Source organism: Scardinius erythrophthalmus (genome assembly GCF_964197995.2).
Source record: "Scardinius erythrophthalmus genome assembly, chromosome: 2".
Classification (NCBI taxonomy): domain Eukaryota; kingdom Metazoa; phylum Chordata; class Actinopteri; order Cypriniformes; family Leuciscidae; genus Scardinius; species Scardinius erythrophthalmus.
Genome location: NC_138222.1, coordinates 54,784,575 through 54,803,453, shown reverse-complemented (window position 1 = coordinate 54,803,453; position 18,879 = coordinate 54,784,575). Strand labels below are relative to the sequence as shown.

Below are 18,879 nucleotides of genomic sequence, written 5' to 3'. Positions count from 1 at the left end.
CTCAAATCATACAGGATCACATGATCATAACGTTTTACACAAACTAATGGAGTTCACGAGTGCCCTCAATGTAACTTTCCAATTAATATGCTAACAAATCATGAATAACATTGCATTAAATTAGAGAACTGCAAATAGAAGCATTTCCACTAGTGGTCTTAGATTTTTGGTAAACCAGTTAAAGTGGACCTTACCAGGCCTCGTACCCTTTATTTAGCGTATGGCCTTGGGTGGGAATTATTTAAATGAGGAATATTGTGACGTGTTCGTTCCCAGAAGAAAACTCAAGACTACAATGGAGGCGTTTCATGGAGTTCAGAAACAGTGACACTGATATAGAGAAGAACTTTGGAGTGACTTTGTGCTTTAACTTCAATGTTCAAACAGCAACATTAAACACTAAAGACAGATGAAAATGTATAAAAGCATAATAGGACCCCTTTAAAGATTGATATAATATAAAAAATGAGGAAAGTTTGTATTAAATTAGAAGAATGCAAAATAAAATCATTTTCACTTTCCACACTTTTTGGACCCCACTGTAAATTCTAAAAGAGTTAAAAACGCCAAATTCCCTATATGACAAAATATGAGGACATGTTTTCCTCATTTCCTCAAGCTTAAACCATCTTAACTTGACATCTGTCTCTGCAGGGATAAAAAGTTGTAACCCTACAATCCCAGTGTTCTCGAACCATCCAAGCCTCCCAGCATGCTTCAGGGCACGTGACCGCACATGGACTGCCCTCAGCTCCCAGGAGAGTAATAACTGTATCACACAAAGACTGCGGAACAAACTAGAATTCGTGATGCCACGGGGAATGAAGCCTCTGGCTGCCATCTGAATATGCTATCCCATCAATCACTCATTGGCTAACAGGCTGTCAAAATGGCGTCCTAGGGGTTGAGTTATGGTGTTCTGCCAGACCGCGTGGTTATGCGATAGGGCATATTATGGCGAGAGACTGTGTGAACAATAACAGCCTATACATGCCAACAGGTTTACATTGAAAGATTATATGAATTTGTGCATGCATTTGTATGCGACTTTGAAATGTCAGTCTCTGGCTTTTCAAAGCAGCTGAAAAGGCCAGAGCAATCACAATTCTACAGCTCTGGATGGTTTGACAGAAACGAGATGTATAAAATAATACCCTCACATTCCTCCCTATGGTGCAAGCTCCAATTACAGTTCACTCTTAAGAGGCTTTCATTATAGTGCTGCATTCATCATGACAGTTTCTCAAAGTGCTAAGCTTTTTGTGCTGAAAACTATGAAATATAATTCAAATAGTCAGATTTCAAGTAGTTTATGGTCAACTTGTGTGCTCGTTAGGGGTTCTTTGAGCTATTTAGTGAGAATCTGAGCTACATTTATAGCTTTATTTTAAGATATCTACAGATATGTGCAAAGTGCATTTTTCTTTGTTTGCCAGCTCTATTGGCAATTGTCATAGCACAATTTCCAAAATGCCTACATAAGATGTTTAAGATCCATTTTTAATAAAAACTCTAAAGCTAAATCTGATCTAAAAACCTTTTCAAGAGTGTGCAGAGTTTGTATGCAGTGTCCCCCTCCAAAAGTATTTGAACGCTCAAGTCACACTTAAAAAGGTATGAATGGCATTGCATTCATAAAATATCAAATCAAATGGCATCTGCAAGCAAATCATACTAAAACTTCTCAAAACTATTCTGAGCCATTTTGTAATGACTTTTAACCCATTTGTCGCCAAAGTAAATTTTAGTGCTGGTATGGGGATAATTGCGAATAATATATGTATATACTGTATATATATATACAGTGCTGGTCAGAATTATTTGCCCCCTTGGTAAATATGATCAAAGATGGCTATAAAAAATAAATCTGCATTGTTTATCCTTTTGAAATAATTTTGTTTTTTAAAAGAAGCAGAAAATCTAACCTTTAATTGAAGTAAAATTATTGTAAGTGGGGGGGAAATCACATTATGAAATAAATGTTTTTCTCCAAAACACATTAGGAACAATTATTTGCCCCTTTTTATTAAATACTTTTTGCAACCTAATCATTTTCTATAGGGTTCAGGTCTGGGGACTGGGATGGCCATTGCAGATGCTTGGTTTTGTGCTCAGTGACCCATTTTTGTCTTGATTTTGATGTTTGTTTTTGGATCACTGTCCTCTTAGAAGATCCAAACATGGGCCATTATAAGATTTCAAGCAGAGGTCGTCAGGGTTTGATTTTTTTTCTGTTGGTATTTGATCGAATCCATGATGCCATGTATCTGAACAAGATGTCCAGGACCTCTGGCAGAAAATTAGGCCCACGGCATTAAAGGTATAGCAGAGCATTTCATTTTACACATGGGTACTTTTTTTATCCCTGTATGAACCAAATCCATAATAAGTGTTTACTTTTTTTTTCATCTGACCATAGAACCCGTCCCGTTAGAAGTTCAAATGATTATCTACTTTGTCCTAATTGTTTAGATTTTCAGAATGCACATTAGCTTCTTTTGAATGAAAATGCAATTTCACTCTCTGGCAGTAGGTGGCGCTTATGGAAAAGCAGAAATATCGGGGTTACCCTGGTGCTTGGCATAAATGCCTATTCATTGATTGTGAACTGCTCTGATAGAGCAAGCCTGTAGAACACGCAAGAGCGCAGCGCTTTTTTGTTTGAAACATGCAGCGTTCGCAACTAAATCATAGCCTTTTTGAGATTTAATAATAACATACAGCTGTTTCACGACTCCTGTTTTTGTGTCCCCAAATGTAAGACCTCTTGAAATGATAATTAAGACTTTTCTAATACAATTTAAGATTTTTTATGGCCTTACATTTTTTTTTTTTGTCTCATGATATGGAAGAAAAGACGATCACGACTTTAACACAAATCCAGGTCAGTCTGCACTGAAGATGTGTGAATCTTACCAGAGCCAGGCATAGTGCTGTTTATACTGCAGTTCCTCTGGACTCTCTTTACCCTGTTTCTGTAGCATCTCCAGCTCTGCCTTTCGACCCTGGACAATAATTACATCTAATTTAATCTCATAAATGATGGCCTTAATTATAAACGCTAGTCTTATTCTCCTCTATCTGACGTGATAGTTATACAGACACATAGAGTTACCTGGAGAGCTGCATGGAAAGCCCGGCTCATGAAGCCCCGCCAGGCCTGAGGCAAAAGCAGAGAGCGATGCCACTCAGATGGCTGGATGTTCACCTGAGAGGAACAAAACAGCAAAACACTGTATGTGACCAATATAAATTATTTAAATTGTAAAAAAAAGGATTTATACATTATGGTACTATTGTTTGCACTTCCTTTCATTTTATAGATTTTTGATTGTATTGACAAATAAATAAACGTTTTTCAAAACAAATAATAATTTCTGAAATTAGAATCTAATACAAATCACCAATGACAAAAAAGGGAATTACAAACAAACTCACAAATTGAACATCCAAACATTATGATAATGAAAATTTGGAAGGAAAATGTGAAAAGAATAATATAATTAATAATATTATTATTACAATATTATAACTTTGGGGTAAAATATAACTTTTTAAAATATAATTCAAGTTCTTGAGTTTCATCCAATAAGTCCATGCTGAAAGGTACCTCGTGAATAAGGGTGGCTAACATTTGTTGATAACTCCGCCCCCTGCTGACAAGGAAGCGGCTGATTGGACGTCCATCTTTGTCAGTCTGAACAGGAAGGTCATAACAGAGTAGAAGCCCAGCTGAAATCAATCAATCAAAACGCAAACGTGTTTATTTAATACATTTAACTGTACAAACAGAACATTTTTTTTACTTTAACTGTAACAAACACGCAGTAGCTAGCTATACGAATTTTAAATGTTCTTTAAATCACCCACATTAGTGAGCTGAATGCATCCGTACCTGCTAAGCCAGGTTTAAGACCCGGCTGCTTGTTCTTCTCATATGTTTTCAGCATGAAGGAAGGAATTCCAGATACAGTTTTCCCCTGGTCAGAGCGCAGATTCCCCCCGCTCAGCGCTGAGTGGTACACCCCGCGGGGCATTTGGTTCATCTCCTGCCTCACAACAGCTGTTAGGAAGGTCTCAAGGGCTGCATTAGAACACAAAATTCATGAATTAAGTAGGTTAAACAATACATTAAAAGCTTTATCTTCTAATAATGATAAGCCAATAATATATTCTATATTGTTTATCAAGTCAGTGTTGTGTCTGTTGTGGGCGAGTTATGCTGCATGTTTTGCTTTAAGGCAAGTACACTGACACTCACAGCTTTTGGTAAAATTAAGAAAATATGGTAAAATTGTATAACAGTAACTGTGAAATGATCACACTTTGGGTCTACGATATGCAAACATTTTGTACATAAAATCCGTCCAAATTTCTACTAGGGATGTGCGCATTGACTAATTTAACAGTCGTTTAAAGGGGTGGTTGAATATGATTTCACTTTTCCAACTTTAGTTTGTGTGTAATGTTGCTGTTTGAGCATAAACAACATCTGCAAAGTTACAAAGCTCAAAGTTCAAAGCAAAGGGAGATATTTGCTTTTAAAGAAATTGCTTTTTAAGGACTACAACAAACGGCTGGTAGGGACTACACTACATTCCTCCCGGGTTAGTGACATCACCAACCCTAAAATTTACATAAACCCCGCCCCCGGAACGCAAGTTATAGATTATCAAGACAGAATATACTAATCAATGACTAGAAGATAACGACACATAAGCTACATAAACTCATCAACTAACCATTCAGAAATGCTGTCTACATGTTAAAACTTCTTGCGTCTCTCCATCATTGTCTGAATCCGGTTTGAACATAAAAGGCTAAAAATTTTAGAAATTTTCAGTGCATGTCTTTGTGAGTGCAAGCTGTTGAGGCTCCGCCCTCTGTGCCGGGAGCAGCAGCTCATTTGCATTTAAAGGGGCAGACACAAAACAGTGCGTTTTTGCTCACCCTCAAAAAGTAACAATTTTAACATGCTATATAAAAATATCTGTGGGGTATTTTGAGCTAAAACTTCACATACACACTCTGGGGACATCAGAGATTTATTTTACATCTTGTGAAAAGGGCTTTATACCACCTTTAAAGAACATTGACTACAAAGAGTCTGTTAGTCACCATGATCTTATAACCATACCTGGTAAAATGGATTGCGGTGTGAGACTAATTAGTTTGACATATGACGCCCCTGGCACTGAAATATCTTCATCCTTCTCGTTCTCATTGTCCTTCCCTTCGTCCTCCTCATCAGGCTGCTTTGGTACGGGCCTGGCCTGTTAGCAAGATCACGTCACTATTACAGATATACTGTATAAATAAAAGGTAGACAGAAATAATGTGAGGACATTTTGTGACGTTCTCACCTGTTCTGGTAAGTGTAGGATGGTGTGAGATGGTTCAGGATACTCCGAGAGGGCTTTAAAACCTTGGCTTGCAACCACTGGGTCCTGATGAAGCCAAACAAGCTTTGAATATTACCGGTCACTCATCACTGGTACAGTATAAATGCAAATAAACAATTGCTACATATAAATGGATACAAAAATGGCATGACTTTTCATTGGGTGACTAGTCCGGCTAATTCCTACAGTTCATTACCATTTGAAAATGTCAGCGCTCACCTGACTAAGAGCGTAGCCCCATAAAACACTCACTGCCTCATTTCTGAATTTCTGTAAGAAAAGGACATAGAGCCTGAAGTAATTCATCCCGTGTGTGAAATGTGGAGAGGTCAGACACTGCTCCACAATACCACACATCTAGCAATCAGAAACAGTGTCTGGTTGGTCTCGTGCCTCATATTCTTCTGTTTTGATATTTAAAGCAGGTACTAGTGCCAGAAGTTCAGCTGTGGCCTTCAGGACCAGGGGTCTGGTGTCACAGCACAGCTTAGGAGAGAGTGCCTTCCACGTGGAGCTGATATCAACTACCTGAACAGAAAGCAGATGAGAAGAATATTCAAATGCAGGGCTCAACAGTGTAAGAGAACCTATATATGACATTATATGAACATTATATGTTCAAAAGTTTGGGGTTTGAATGATTTATTTATTTTTTAAAGAAATTAATACTTTTATTTTATGCATTAAATTTATTAAAACATGGCAGTAAATTTTTTTTTTTCAAGTAAAACAATAAAAAGTTTTCTATTTCAAGTAAATGTATTTTTATTCATCAAAGAATCCTGAAAAAAATGCATCATGGTTTCCACAAAAAAAAATGTTTTCAACATTGATAATAATTAGAAATATTTCTTGAGCAGCAAATCAGCATATTAGAATGATTTCTGAAGGATCATGTGACACTAGACAGGAGTAATGATCTCATGCATCACAGGAATAAATTCCATTTTTAAAATACAGGTAAAGCTTATGTCTATGGAAACTCTTTGTTTCTCCTTTTCCCTGTTATAATCTTCTGTAAAAGTTATATATTGAAATTACTCTCTTAATTTGTTTAACATGCCTGTTGTTTCAATATATATATTTTTTAAATATTCAAATAGAAAAAAGTTATTTTAAATTGTAACAATATTTCAAATTCTGTATTTTGCTCAAATAAATGCAGTCTTGGTAGCTTAAGAGACTTCTTTCAAAAATATGAAGAAAAAAAATCTTACTGACCCCACCCTTTTGAAGAACAGTGTATGTTTTGCATAATTATATTGATCTCGTGCATGTATTTTTATGCCTTGCAACTTTTTTTGTCAGACAATCATCTAACTAGCTAACATAGGCTACAAAACTAATAATATTAAATTATATTTCTAAATAATTTCTAAAATAATTATTACAATAAAAAAACAACTATATATATATATATATAAAAAAAAAATATATATATATATATATAGTATTATATATACATATAAAGAGAGAGATTTTTGGAGCGAAAATCCTCGTTGAGCCCTGAACTGATTATAATTTTCCTCTTCATAATAGGCAGGAGGGCACACAAGGGCCAGGGTGGCAGCGGTTTACCCAATAGTGGTTTGTAAATAAAAAAGCATTTTCATATTCTCTTTCATACTTCTAATAGCCATCTCTTGACTGGCACAGAAAGACTGACCTCAGCTCTACAGAGCTCCTGTAAGCCCTGCAGGGCCAGAGCAGCAGGAGTAGCCTGATCCTTCCTGGAGAACTGCAGCAGTGTGTCTCTGATGGCAGCCAGCATGTCTCCTCCGTGCTGGTACGGCCTGCGACAACATGACCGACAGAGTGAATGACACCAGTGTGGCAAAGCTCAGGGAACCTTTAACGGTCAACGGTTAGTGTGGTCTATAAGAGACCAAAATATCAGAACAGTTGATCCGTGATCCGTACGGGTCAGGCCCCACGGTTCGGCACGCACGTGATTCGCGGATTTGGACAGATTTTATGTAACGTTACTAAATGTTTGCATATCATTGACCCAAAGTGTGATTGATTCACAGTTACTGTTATATAATTTTACCATATTTCCATAATTTTACCAAAAGCAGCAGCCACATGCAGCATAACTCGCTCACAACAGAGACGACACTGACTTAATTAATTAATTAAACAATATAGAATATATTATTGGCTTATCATTATTATAAAGACTGACTGCTGCTTTTAATGTATTGTTTAAAAAGGCGCGTTTCAGATAGCGCTCGAACACCGAACTGATTCCTCTTTCGTGTTTCCTTGCCCTTGAACGGACACATAAACACAAAATGATGTCTAAATGCCCGTCTCGGCAAGAATTCTCTCATTTATGTCATAAGTGAACAGTTATAGTGAACAGTTAGAAAAATACCGGATGTTTGTCAGTTTTTTCGGTCCGTGCAGTCGGTCTTAAAGTGACAGCACACACCTAATGTTCTTGTTGACTGAGTCATTAATATTAATAAAACAACAAAATACAGCTTTAACAAAGATGAAACTATATTTAATTTCTACAGTGAACAAAAAGTGTTATTTTACATTTAGGCTTAATTATTAATTTCTGTACCTGAATACTACTGTTAGACTTTGTAACTAAATTAGTATTTATCTCTGCTTGTAATTTGTGTATTTGTTCTTATTTTATTTCTGACTGTTCACTTGTTTTAAATGAGTGAACTGTATCAGTTAGGCTAGTAGTTTTTGATGTAGTAGCTATTGAAGAACTTCAAGTGAGCTTTAATTAATAAATGAAAAGCAAAGTTACCAGCAAAAAAAAAAAATTATATATATATATATATATATATATATATATATATATATATATATATATATATATATATAAAAATTATATATATATATATATATATATAAATTTTTTATATATATATATATATATATATATATATATATAAAAAAAAAATCATATATATATGTTATATATATATATTATATATAATTATATATATATATTATTTTTTTTTTTTTTTGCTGATCTGAAAAATGATCCGATCCGTGGCTCAAAAACCATAAATGATCCGAACCGTGAATTTTGTGATCCGTTCCACCACTAATCAGAAGTTAGCACACTGGTGGCTTTATATACAGCACACCACACTTGCTAAATGAACTCTAGTTTTGAGGGTTTGGACGAAGCACACCTCTCTCTGCAGATGTCCCTGACAGAAGCTGCTCTGGCCAATATCTGCTCCCACTGCGTATCTTTTCCAATCACCACTGACGATTTTTCAAGCTGTGACATCAGTCTCTGCAGGTCAGGATACACACGGTCCTATACAAATGGTCAAAAGTCTCAGAAATCTATCCTGAAAGTAAAATAACTATGAAATACAGTATAGCAGATCATACAGGTACAGATATTATAGTAGGACTGGGTCCCAAAACAGATTTACAGATTGAATCTGAATTGATAATGATTCATTTAGGACTATTTCAGTGAAAATGTTAATTTTTCTAAAATACACAAATTCTTTGTGAACTAATGATGCCAACTGTAACATGACTAAATGAGATTGCTAAAAAGCTTACAATCATGTTTTATTTAATTAATTACAGGGATCAAACCATTAAGTTATGTGCATCATTTTAATTCACTCATTTTTTTTAGTAAAATAAAATTATGAATTTAATTTTTTTTGTACTTAAATTACACATGCCAATAATATATGAAAATATTAATGGTAATTCATTATTTTGTATTAAATCATTAGATGAAACAAAAGCCAGTCAAACTTAAACATAATAGTATATAAATAAATATAATGATATTTCATATTTTGCATTGCATTAGTAGACAAAACTAAAGTCTCTCAGACCTAAATACAATTATTTGATAATAATATATAAAAATAATATTATATTTCAAAGGATAAAACAAAATGGCAAAATCTGTATATATCCATTTTAAATATGAAATAATAAAGCTTAATTTGTTTATTAACAAATTCTCTGTGAACTAATGACATTCCTAAAATAATAAAGTTTAATTAATATAATAATTTTACTTCATTAATTACAGGGCTCAAACTATTAAGTTATATGCATAATTTTATTCACTCAATTTTTAAGTGAAATAAAATTTAGATTTAAAAAAAAAAGTCACTTAAATTACACACGCTAATAATATTATATAAAAATATTAATTGTAATGAATTATTTTGTATTCAATTATTAGACTAAACAGAAGTATCTCAGACCTAAATATAATTATATAAATTAATATATAAATATAATGATATTTCAGAGCATAAAACAAATTAGCAATATATGAATATATACAGTGCTATGCATAAGTTTAGACACCCATGCTAAAGTTGACTAAAAAGAGGAATAAAAAATCATCTTTTGGAAATTGAACTTGATGCCTTAATTAAAAAAAATTAGGAAAAATCCAACCTTTAAGGACATCAATTTTCTTTGTGAATGAATAATGTATCGTAAATAAATAAATGTTCTTCCTTAAAATACAGGGTGCATAAGTCTGGACACCCCTATGTTAAATTCCCATAGAGCCAGGCAGATTTTAATTTTTAAAGGCCAGTTACTTCATGGATCCAGGATACTATGCATCCTGATAAAGTTCCCTTGGCCTTTGGAATTAAAATAGCCCCACATCATCACATAGCCTTCACCATACCTAGAGATCGGCATGGAGTACTTTCCATAAGATCATCTCTCAATGCAAATCAAACCAGCTATTAGGCTAACTGAAATAAAACCATGCCAATCTCTAGGGCTATTTTAATTCCAAAGGCCAAGGGAACTTTATCAGGATGCATAGTATCCTGGATCCATGAAGTAACTGGCCTTTAAAAATAAAAATCTGCCTGGCTCTATGGGAATTTAACATAGGGGTGTCCAAACTTATGCACCCTGTATTTTAAGGAAGAATATTTATTTATTTATTTACGATACATTATTCATTCACAAAGAAAATTGGTGTCCTTAAAGGTTGGATTTTTCCTATTTTTTTAAATTAAGGCATTAAGTTCAATTTCCAAAAGATGATTTTTTATTCCTCTTTTTAGTCAACTTTAGCATGGGTGTCTAAACTTATGCATAGCACTGTATATATTTTGTTTTCTTATTTTTTAGATAATATATACTGTACATTTTATTTATATATATTTTTGATATAATATAATAATAAATAATAGTATATGAATATAATATTTCAAAGCATAAACTAAAATGGTAAAACGGAAAAACATAAATTTTAAATGCAGACTTTTAACATAAGAAATGAACAGAATCAATGCATCATGTTCTCATAGACCTGACACAACACACAAAGAGCAGATCTGAAGCTCAGATTATTTTAGCATTAACTGCACCTGTTTTTTCCATAACAGAGTTAAGAGCCGCAGAGCCACAGGCCTCAGTCTGGATGAACTGCCCAGAGTCTGGAGAACATGAAGCACCTGCGGGATACAGAACTACAAGACACGAGAGTTTAGTCAGGACACACATACACATAATGCCAAAACATGATGAACAGGACTGGATATATGCAAACTTAGCTAATAGCTTAGTTTAGTTATTATATGCAACTAACTTCCTCATGCTTTGATGATTTTAATGATTTGTCTGTGACCTACAGGCCAGTTTGTGTTCTGCTGTGCTTTTAAATATAAAAGTATTTCACAGATTACAAAAAGATCAAATTAAGGACTACATTAAAAGGCAAAACACTGCCACCCCCATTCCAAGGCTGATGATAGAGTGCCTAAGCATATAAAATAACATCAGCAAAAACACCAAACATCTCCCCTCTCTCATTTATTCATATTTTAGTACAGTGTGCACTCATTGTGCAAGCTACAGAATATGTTTTTGTTGATGCAGCATTTTACTAGCAAGCCAAATGTTACAGAAGTACACACTTGGCATACAAGATTTATGAATAATATGAATTGTTAGTGGAATCAAATGAATAACAATGGCACAGTGGTCAGGTTCATGGCTGGAGTTGCCTACAGTGCAGGTGAGCTGTTGCCATAGCAACAGAGGAAGCAAAGTATCCCAAATCCATGCAGACGGACTAGATTCATATTTCTGTGGAACTGCGCTATAATAACCCGTTAATGGTTCTGTATTCTTAAAGGCATAGTTCACCCCCCCTCCCAAAAAAATTAGCCCATGATTTACTCACCCTCAAGTCAGCCTAGGTGTACATGACATTCTTTTTTCAGACGAATACGATCGGAGTTATATTAAAAAAAAGTCCTGGCTCTTCCAAGCTTTATAATGGCAGTGAATGGCCGTTTCTGTTTTCAAGTCCATAAAAGTGCCTCTATCCATCATAAAAGTGCCTCTATCCATCATAAAGTGCCTCTATCCATCATAAAAGTGCCTCTATCCATCATAAAAGTGCCTCCATCCATCATAAAGTGCCTCTATCCATCATAAAAGTGCCTCTATCCATCATAAAAGTGCTCCGCACAGCTCCGCGATGGTTAATAAAGATCTTCTGAAGCGAAGTGATGCGTTAGTGTAAGAAAAATATTAATCTTTAACACGTTACAAAGTGAAATTCTAGCTTCCGGCTAAACGAACATACTATGCTAAGTCTAACTTATGATGTCGGAAGTAGCGTAGTGCGTCATGGCGTAAACATCAGCAGTACATCGCATTACTCGCATAAGTTGCGCTTTAGAAGTGAAATCTGTATGTTTGTTTGGTCGGAAGCTAGTTATTTCACTTTATAAAGCTTTAAATATAGATATTTCATATTTACATCGCTTCACTTCAGAACTCAGATTGTATTCATCTGAAATAAGAATGTCATACACACCTAGGATGACTTGAGGGTGAGTAAATCATGGGCTAATTTTAATTTTTGGGTGAACTATCCCTTTCATTTTGATTGCCATACATGTTAATGCATCTTTTTAATACAATTTAATAACATTGAATGATTAGCTTTCTACACATTTAATTTAACTTCCAACTATCTTTCTTGATAAAACTTTCAAAATCAAGAAAACACATTTGCTAAAAAATATTATTTTATTAAGTTTCTGATTTAGGTAAACGGTGCATGCTGTGGATATTAATGATTGTACCTTGTGGGTTCCCAGTCTTGGCAGAGTATAGAGAACAGAGAGAGACAAAGCTGGATCGGACACTCGGCCCAGTTTAAACATCAGGACAGGAAGTAGACATGGCACCTAGAGGTAAAGTGAAAAACAATTAAGCAAACAATGGATAGATATTTAAAGAGAACCTATTATGCCATTTTGCGAATTCTTGATTTTGTTTTTAGACTCGACTAGAACAGGTTTTCAATGGTCAGCTTTTTGGACCATTCTTTTGACTTGGCCGTATTTCTAACATGCAGTCAAACGTGACACTCAACAAAAGTAGCCAGTTCAGATATTTCATGTGTTCTAGATCAAGCACACCTGGTGCAACTAATGAAGCCCTTGATTAATTACATCAGGTGTGTTTGAGACAACACCTGTTTTGCAGATTTGTGCTGTTGTGAGGGATTCTATTCAGGGGATTGAATAATTTTGAGACTGCAGAAATCAGTAAAAGTTGCATTTTCAGTTGATTTTGGGGAAAAGACTTGAAACATTAGTTATGTTGAGTTATTTCAATTCCTTTTGTTTGATTTGTTCACTGCAAACAGGACGGGATGTCACAAGATGCGACCATAAAAAGGACAGAATGCTGCAGCATACCTGTTTTTTTCTCATCATGGGAGCTATGTGCGCAAAATACATGTTTTTTTTTTTGTATCTTTAGGTTCAGTCTTAAAAATAACAGTGTGAATGCCAAAGGAACCAGGACTAAATGTGTTATTTTCTTTTTTGGTCCAGACCAAAAGAACCAAGAGAGCTGAACTAAAAGTGTGAACACACCCTAACTGAAAGAAAACAACTTACAAGAAAACTAACCTATTAAATACACTTTAATGCACATCTGACAAAAGCAATGGAGTATAAACAGGGCCCGTATGTATAAAACGTCTTAGAAATGCTCTTAAGAATAGTCTTAAGTTTTGACTTAAGTGTAAAAAAAATCTTAGTAAAAAGCAGGATTTGTCTAGGAGACTTTTATAAAGAAGCTAAAATAGACTTCCAGTAAAGTTTAGACTGAGTCTTAAGTGCTGACTGACGTGACACTTAAGTGTTACAAACTACGGACTACAATGATGTCAACTCAAAATGGCCGCCCTCAACCTCTGAATTAGTGAAATAGTGAGCCTGCAAGGGTGAGGTCACTGCAGCATGACTGCATCACAAATTAGTATTTAAGCTGTGGAATCCTTTTCTCTTGATATATGTCTCCTCATTTACATTTGGAGCAATGATGTGGACTTGAGTTCCATCAATGGATCCAACAACTCGGGGAAGCTTGAAATCCTCATAAAAGTAGCTTGATTTTGCCGCATGGTTTGAAGATCAGTTGGAAAGTCATATGTTATTTATGTTACATATACATATCATTTAAGTTAATTTATGCCATAGAAAAATTGACATTCACCATTTATTCAATTATTATTAAAAATGTGTTAAAAGATTTTGTAAGTATATTGTTTACTTGTGCTTGGACTCAATTGTTTTAGTTGTAATTATATAACACAATGAAACATAAATTGTGCAGACACAATTTCTGGCCAGGCTGTCATACAAAGAAATTATGAACACATGCAAAAACAAGAGAGGACCAATGAAATAATAATAACTTATTATGTTGCAGTAAAAAAAAAAATTTTCTTCTAAAACCTGCAGCTGTAGTTTGCCTTTTTTTTGCCAAATAATGTTGTCAGATATTTCTTCACTAAGTTTAGTGTTTTCTTCTTCCTTCATATTTTAAAAATATGTAAATATTTAAGCAAACTTGTAGGGTCATTAAAAAAAACCTTTTGCCCACCACTGAATGTTTGGTGTGGTAAGTGCCACAATAGTGCTATTGAACTTTCATTTCTGCAGTTAGAGCATTGATTTGCAGCTTGGAAGAAGATATAACATTTCTTACTAGGTCAGTTACAAAAATAATATCTTGACTTTCAAACTTTTATTATCTCCCTGTCATCATTTAACTTTCCAACATTATATTTCCATTTGAAAGCGTGTGTTCACCTCCTCTTTGCTGCCATCTTGTTACTCCTAACTAGGTTAGGATACCTCTTCAGCTCTCTTAAAAAATGTAGGAGCTGAGACCTAGTCTTAACACTTAGGAACCTTTATGAATTACACTTATTCTTAAGTCTAGGTATAAGAGTAAAATTTTGACAGTCTTCAGACTAAAATTTTACTCTGAGCGGCTTTATACATACGGCCCCAGGCCTTTAATTAAGATTGAAAACTGCTTTTAATATCCAGAGTCTAGTGGACACACCTGAGAGAACCTGATCTCCCTCAGATCTTAAAAGCAAGAGAGGAGCAGAAAGTAGTAATTGGTTTGATGACCTCAGGGAGCTGAAGGTAGATAAGAGTGGAGGCGATTACTAATATACTGTGGAGCAAGTCCACGCAAAGGCCTTAAAATAGCATTGTAAAATCAATTAAAAAAAATTACTGGTAGCCAGTGCAATGAGGCTAGTAAAAGAGTGATGTGGTCTCTTAGTATCAAGCAATTAAAATCAAAGTATAAATAAAATATATCATTCAAATAGAAAACATTTCACAATTTTATGATGAACATACAGTAAGAGATTTCTTCAAAAACAGTTTAAACATTTAATGGAGAAGTATTGAATGCATCAATAACTGTCTCAAAATCCTTCTGTGAGAGAACAGCAGAAAGATCTAAGCTGGAACAAATGGCTCTTAATGTTAAAATTAAAAAACGGGGTTAAGACATTGCTGTTATGGGACTTATAGTTGATTACCAGCAGTAAAAGAGCCACAAATATCCATCTCAGTTTTATTTTCATTAAGCTGACAGAAATTAAATGAATCATCATTAGTCGATCACAGGGAATTCTAAACAACCCACCCTTTCAAAGAGCTCCTCAAAGAATTTAATTAAAAATGAAATCATGTAGAACAAATGCAACGGCAAGACCCTTGAAAAGCACAATAGATAAACGACAAGCAGCAAAAAAGAAACAAAATAGAGAAAAAGTAAGCAGAAGTTAAAAAATAGATGATATTCTGAAGAATGTTTCAACAGTTTTTATCCATACGAAGAAACAACATTGGATCCCAGTGACTTTCATTGTACGTACAAAAAAAAAAAAAACACTGAGACATTCTTCAAAATAGCTTACTTTAAATTCCACAAAATATAGTAAGTTCATACAGGTTTGGAACAACATGAGGGTAAGAAAATTATGACTTTTTTTTCGAGGTGAACTATTATTATTTTCAGTTGTCTCATAATTAAGTTCACTTTAGCTTTGATAGCATTATTACTTAAAAATTATGAATTTTAAAAATCACCCTCAAGTTGTTTCAAACCTGTATGAATTCCTTTCTTCGGTTGAACACAAAATTCTGAAGAATATCGGTAACCAGACAGTTGATGGACCCCATAATATATATTTCTTTCCTCCTATGGAAGTCAATGGGGCACAACAACTGTCTGGTTACCGACATTCTTCAAATATCTTCCTTTGTGTTCAGCAGAAGACAGAAATTCACACAGGTTTGAAACAACTTGAGGGAGAGTAAATGAGGACAGAATTTTCATTTTTAAATGAACTACTCCTTTAAGGTTTGATCATTCGAATTAGTTGAGAAAGAAATCAAGGCGAGAAGAAAAGAAAACAGTGATGATGAAGAGGTGACCATGCACACAGAAGAACGGGCTTCTAAGTTTAGAAAATAAGGAGGCTAAAATAACAGATAATCAGGAAAATCGCTCATGACTGGCTACGAAAGAAATGCCGGGGCCAATAACGCAACGAGACATGCTCATCACAGCGAGGGGCTGATGGAGGAGGGGTAGGAGGGCAAATTCTTATTCTTCTCATCCATCTCATTCAACTTAAACCAAGCAAGACTGTCACAAGTTATCCATCTCATGCAGCGGGCGAAGAACGCCAAAGAGCCCTGGGCTTTGAAGTTCATTCCAACAGTTGCTGCAATCCCCTCCAACCATCTGACTAACACCCTGTTTCTCTCGCTTTCTTTTTTTTCTCAAGCTGTTTTCTGTAGCATAAACACTACTCGAGAAGCTTCTATAATACTAAGACTGGCCCAAGGCCAGTGTTTTCCCAGCTCAAGCAAAATAAAAATGAAAGGTATGCTTGATTTCTGGAGAAACTGAGGGGCTACAGTGAGCAGTGACAAACTGGTGAAAACCTGTGGACCGTGTGAAGGACCTGGAAACGTTCTCCACCTGAATTGAGGATTATATCCTCAAATCTGAGTGTATACCCAAGAGCAGCTTTACTAATGCATTTCATGTTTTTGGCATCAAACGAAGTGCTTTGCGGTGACTGCTGGTTTATATCGCTGTCTTGTGCTCCGCCGGAAAATGAGGCTCACATTCCCACAAGGCCAACGTTATTCATAAGTGAGTAACCAACAAAACTGTACCTAAACTGATCCAAGGCTTCTTTTGAAAGACAGCTTTTATCTGAGGCTCGACTGATGATGATGATTTCTGGAGGAATCTGTATCAGAGTTGGACTTAAGACCCCATCCTCCCAGACTTACACCCTTGAGGGCCAGATCAAGCCCAAGAAAAGACCCAGAACAATGCCTGTCAGTTCAAGACACTGTGTGCACACGGGAAAACCTAATTAGTATAACTCCAAAATACCATTTAAGGGTACACTATAGAACTTTTAGTGGTAAAAAAAAAAAAAAACTGCATGCATTTTGCAGAAGAACATTGTTTTGGTTGTGCTTTGTCTCTGTGTGACTGTATGGATGAATATGTTTATCCACGGCTCATAAAACATTCACTACTAGACTTCGTTTTGATGGAAAGGATCTCAAGTTGACTAGCTGAAGACATTACTGTAACTATAATCATTAATAGACACAGTACTTCCTTGAAAATAAAATCCAGCACAGCTCTACAACAACCATAATGAAATGACCTTTCACAATAGATAATGCTTTACAATGAACTCTGTTAGAGAGATACATATGGCAGTTTATCTGTTCAATAAAATGCCTTTCTCACCTGTTCAGTAATAAAAACACCATCTCCAAACACGCTTTTACAACATTTCAACCCCTCAGTCCTTGCCATCTCTAAAAAAAACCATGCCACTGTTGGTTCTTGTTTTATTATGAGCTCGGTCCCGTTTTTTACGAATATGACGAGACACGCACGGGCGAGCGACGCATGTACTCAATTTCCCACAAAACCATCCCAACAGGTCTAAAATATAAACACTTATAATATGCTTACCATAGTGAATCAGGGTAAGACACAAACAAGCTTTGGAAGAAGGACTGATGATGTATCGTCTCATTATTTAAATTGATTTCATTTTGAACAAAAAAATACATAGTGTAACTTTAACATCTACTTCTACTATGCAAAAGCTATTTAAACAGTCAACATTTTCCAAAAAGATATAAATATCAGCAATAAACTGTAAAGTCCTCAAAATTCAAAACAATAAAAAAATTAATAAATAAATAAATCCCTGAAAGGGATAAAATATTGTGAGATATAATGATTCTGAAAAAATAGGTTGACTAGTGGTCTTCACAATGAGTAAACTTGAAAATTTCAGTAAAGTGGTTGAAAGCAGGGTTATTAGCATTAACTAAAATTAAACTTGAAATAAAATAAACATTGACTGATATAAAATTAAATAGAAATATTTGAGCTACTAATTAAACAAAAATATATATACACATTAAAAAACTAAAAACAAAAGATTCAGAAACTAAAATTGAAATGAAAACTATAATAAAAAAAAATAAAATCTAAAAATACAAATACAAAATAAAAACTATCAGTATGTCATGGATACTAAAATTACTTGAAAATTACACTGGTTGCAAGTACAATTAAATTCAGATAAGCAATTAAAATATTATTAAATCACAAATGAACCTCACAAGTTCAGGCTAAATAAAGACAATCACTGTATAAACTTTATTTTCCGCAATAGTTCTCAATTTATTAAAAAGTATACAAAATATAAAGTCGCATCAGGAGAGAGCATAAAATGACCAGGTCACAAGAACACTTATCATAAACGAAGAAATTATTCACTAACGAAACAACATTAACTGCATTATACAGAACTACAAACCTTACTGATTCTAAATGACAACAATACACAAGTCTCCATGCTTTTAACACATGATGTAAAAGCAAGGGCTTATTGATATTCCTCCCAGCTGCAATGCTCAACTGGAGATGTGCAATACACGCTCAATAGTGCTTAGCCTTAATAGCCTTAATAAGGTTTGATCATGCAGTATTTCTCTTGTTGCCAGACAGAACTGCTTCGTTAGTGTGGCCAATTGGATCAAAGCATTGCATACGGGATTCAAGGAAAGTGTTTCTAAGACGGTTAATAAAT

General features: G+C 34.7%; 1 protein-coding gene across 1 annotated transcript in view; it reads right to left on the bottom strand.

The window, feature by feature from the left end:
• The window catches only part of focad (focadhesin), a 66,938-nt gene that overhangs the window by 15,089 nt on the left and 32,970 nt on the right, over positions 1-18,879 (bottom strand). Inside the window, exons 12-23 of the mRNA XM_081391425.1 lie at positions 12,491-12,595; positions 10,760-10,861; positions 8,567-8,697; positions 7,069-7,195; positions 5,796-5,930; positions 5,622-5,672; positions 5,364-5,447; positions 5,138-5,273; positions 3,896-4,084; positions 3,611-3,732; positions 3,116-3,208; positions 2,917-3,005 (exon numbers count right to left, since the gene is read on the bottom strand). Of these exons, the coding sequence (XP_081247551.1) occupies positions 2,917-3,005; positions 3,116-3,208; positions 3,611-3,732; positions 3,896-4,084; positions 5,138-5,273; positions 5,364-5,447; positions 5,622-5,672; positions 5,796-5,930; positions 7,069-7,195; positions 8,567-8,697; positions 10,760-10,861; positions 12,491-12,595 (1,364 nt within the window). The remainder of the gene's footprint in view (positions 1-2,916; positions 3,006-3,115; positions 3,209-3,610; positions 3,733-3,895; positions 4,085-5,137; positions 5,274-5,363; positions 5,448-5,621; positions 5,673-5,795; positions 5,931-7,068; positions 7,196-8,566; positions 8,698-10,759; positions 10,862-12,490; positions 12,596-18,879) is intronic.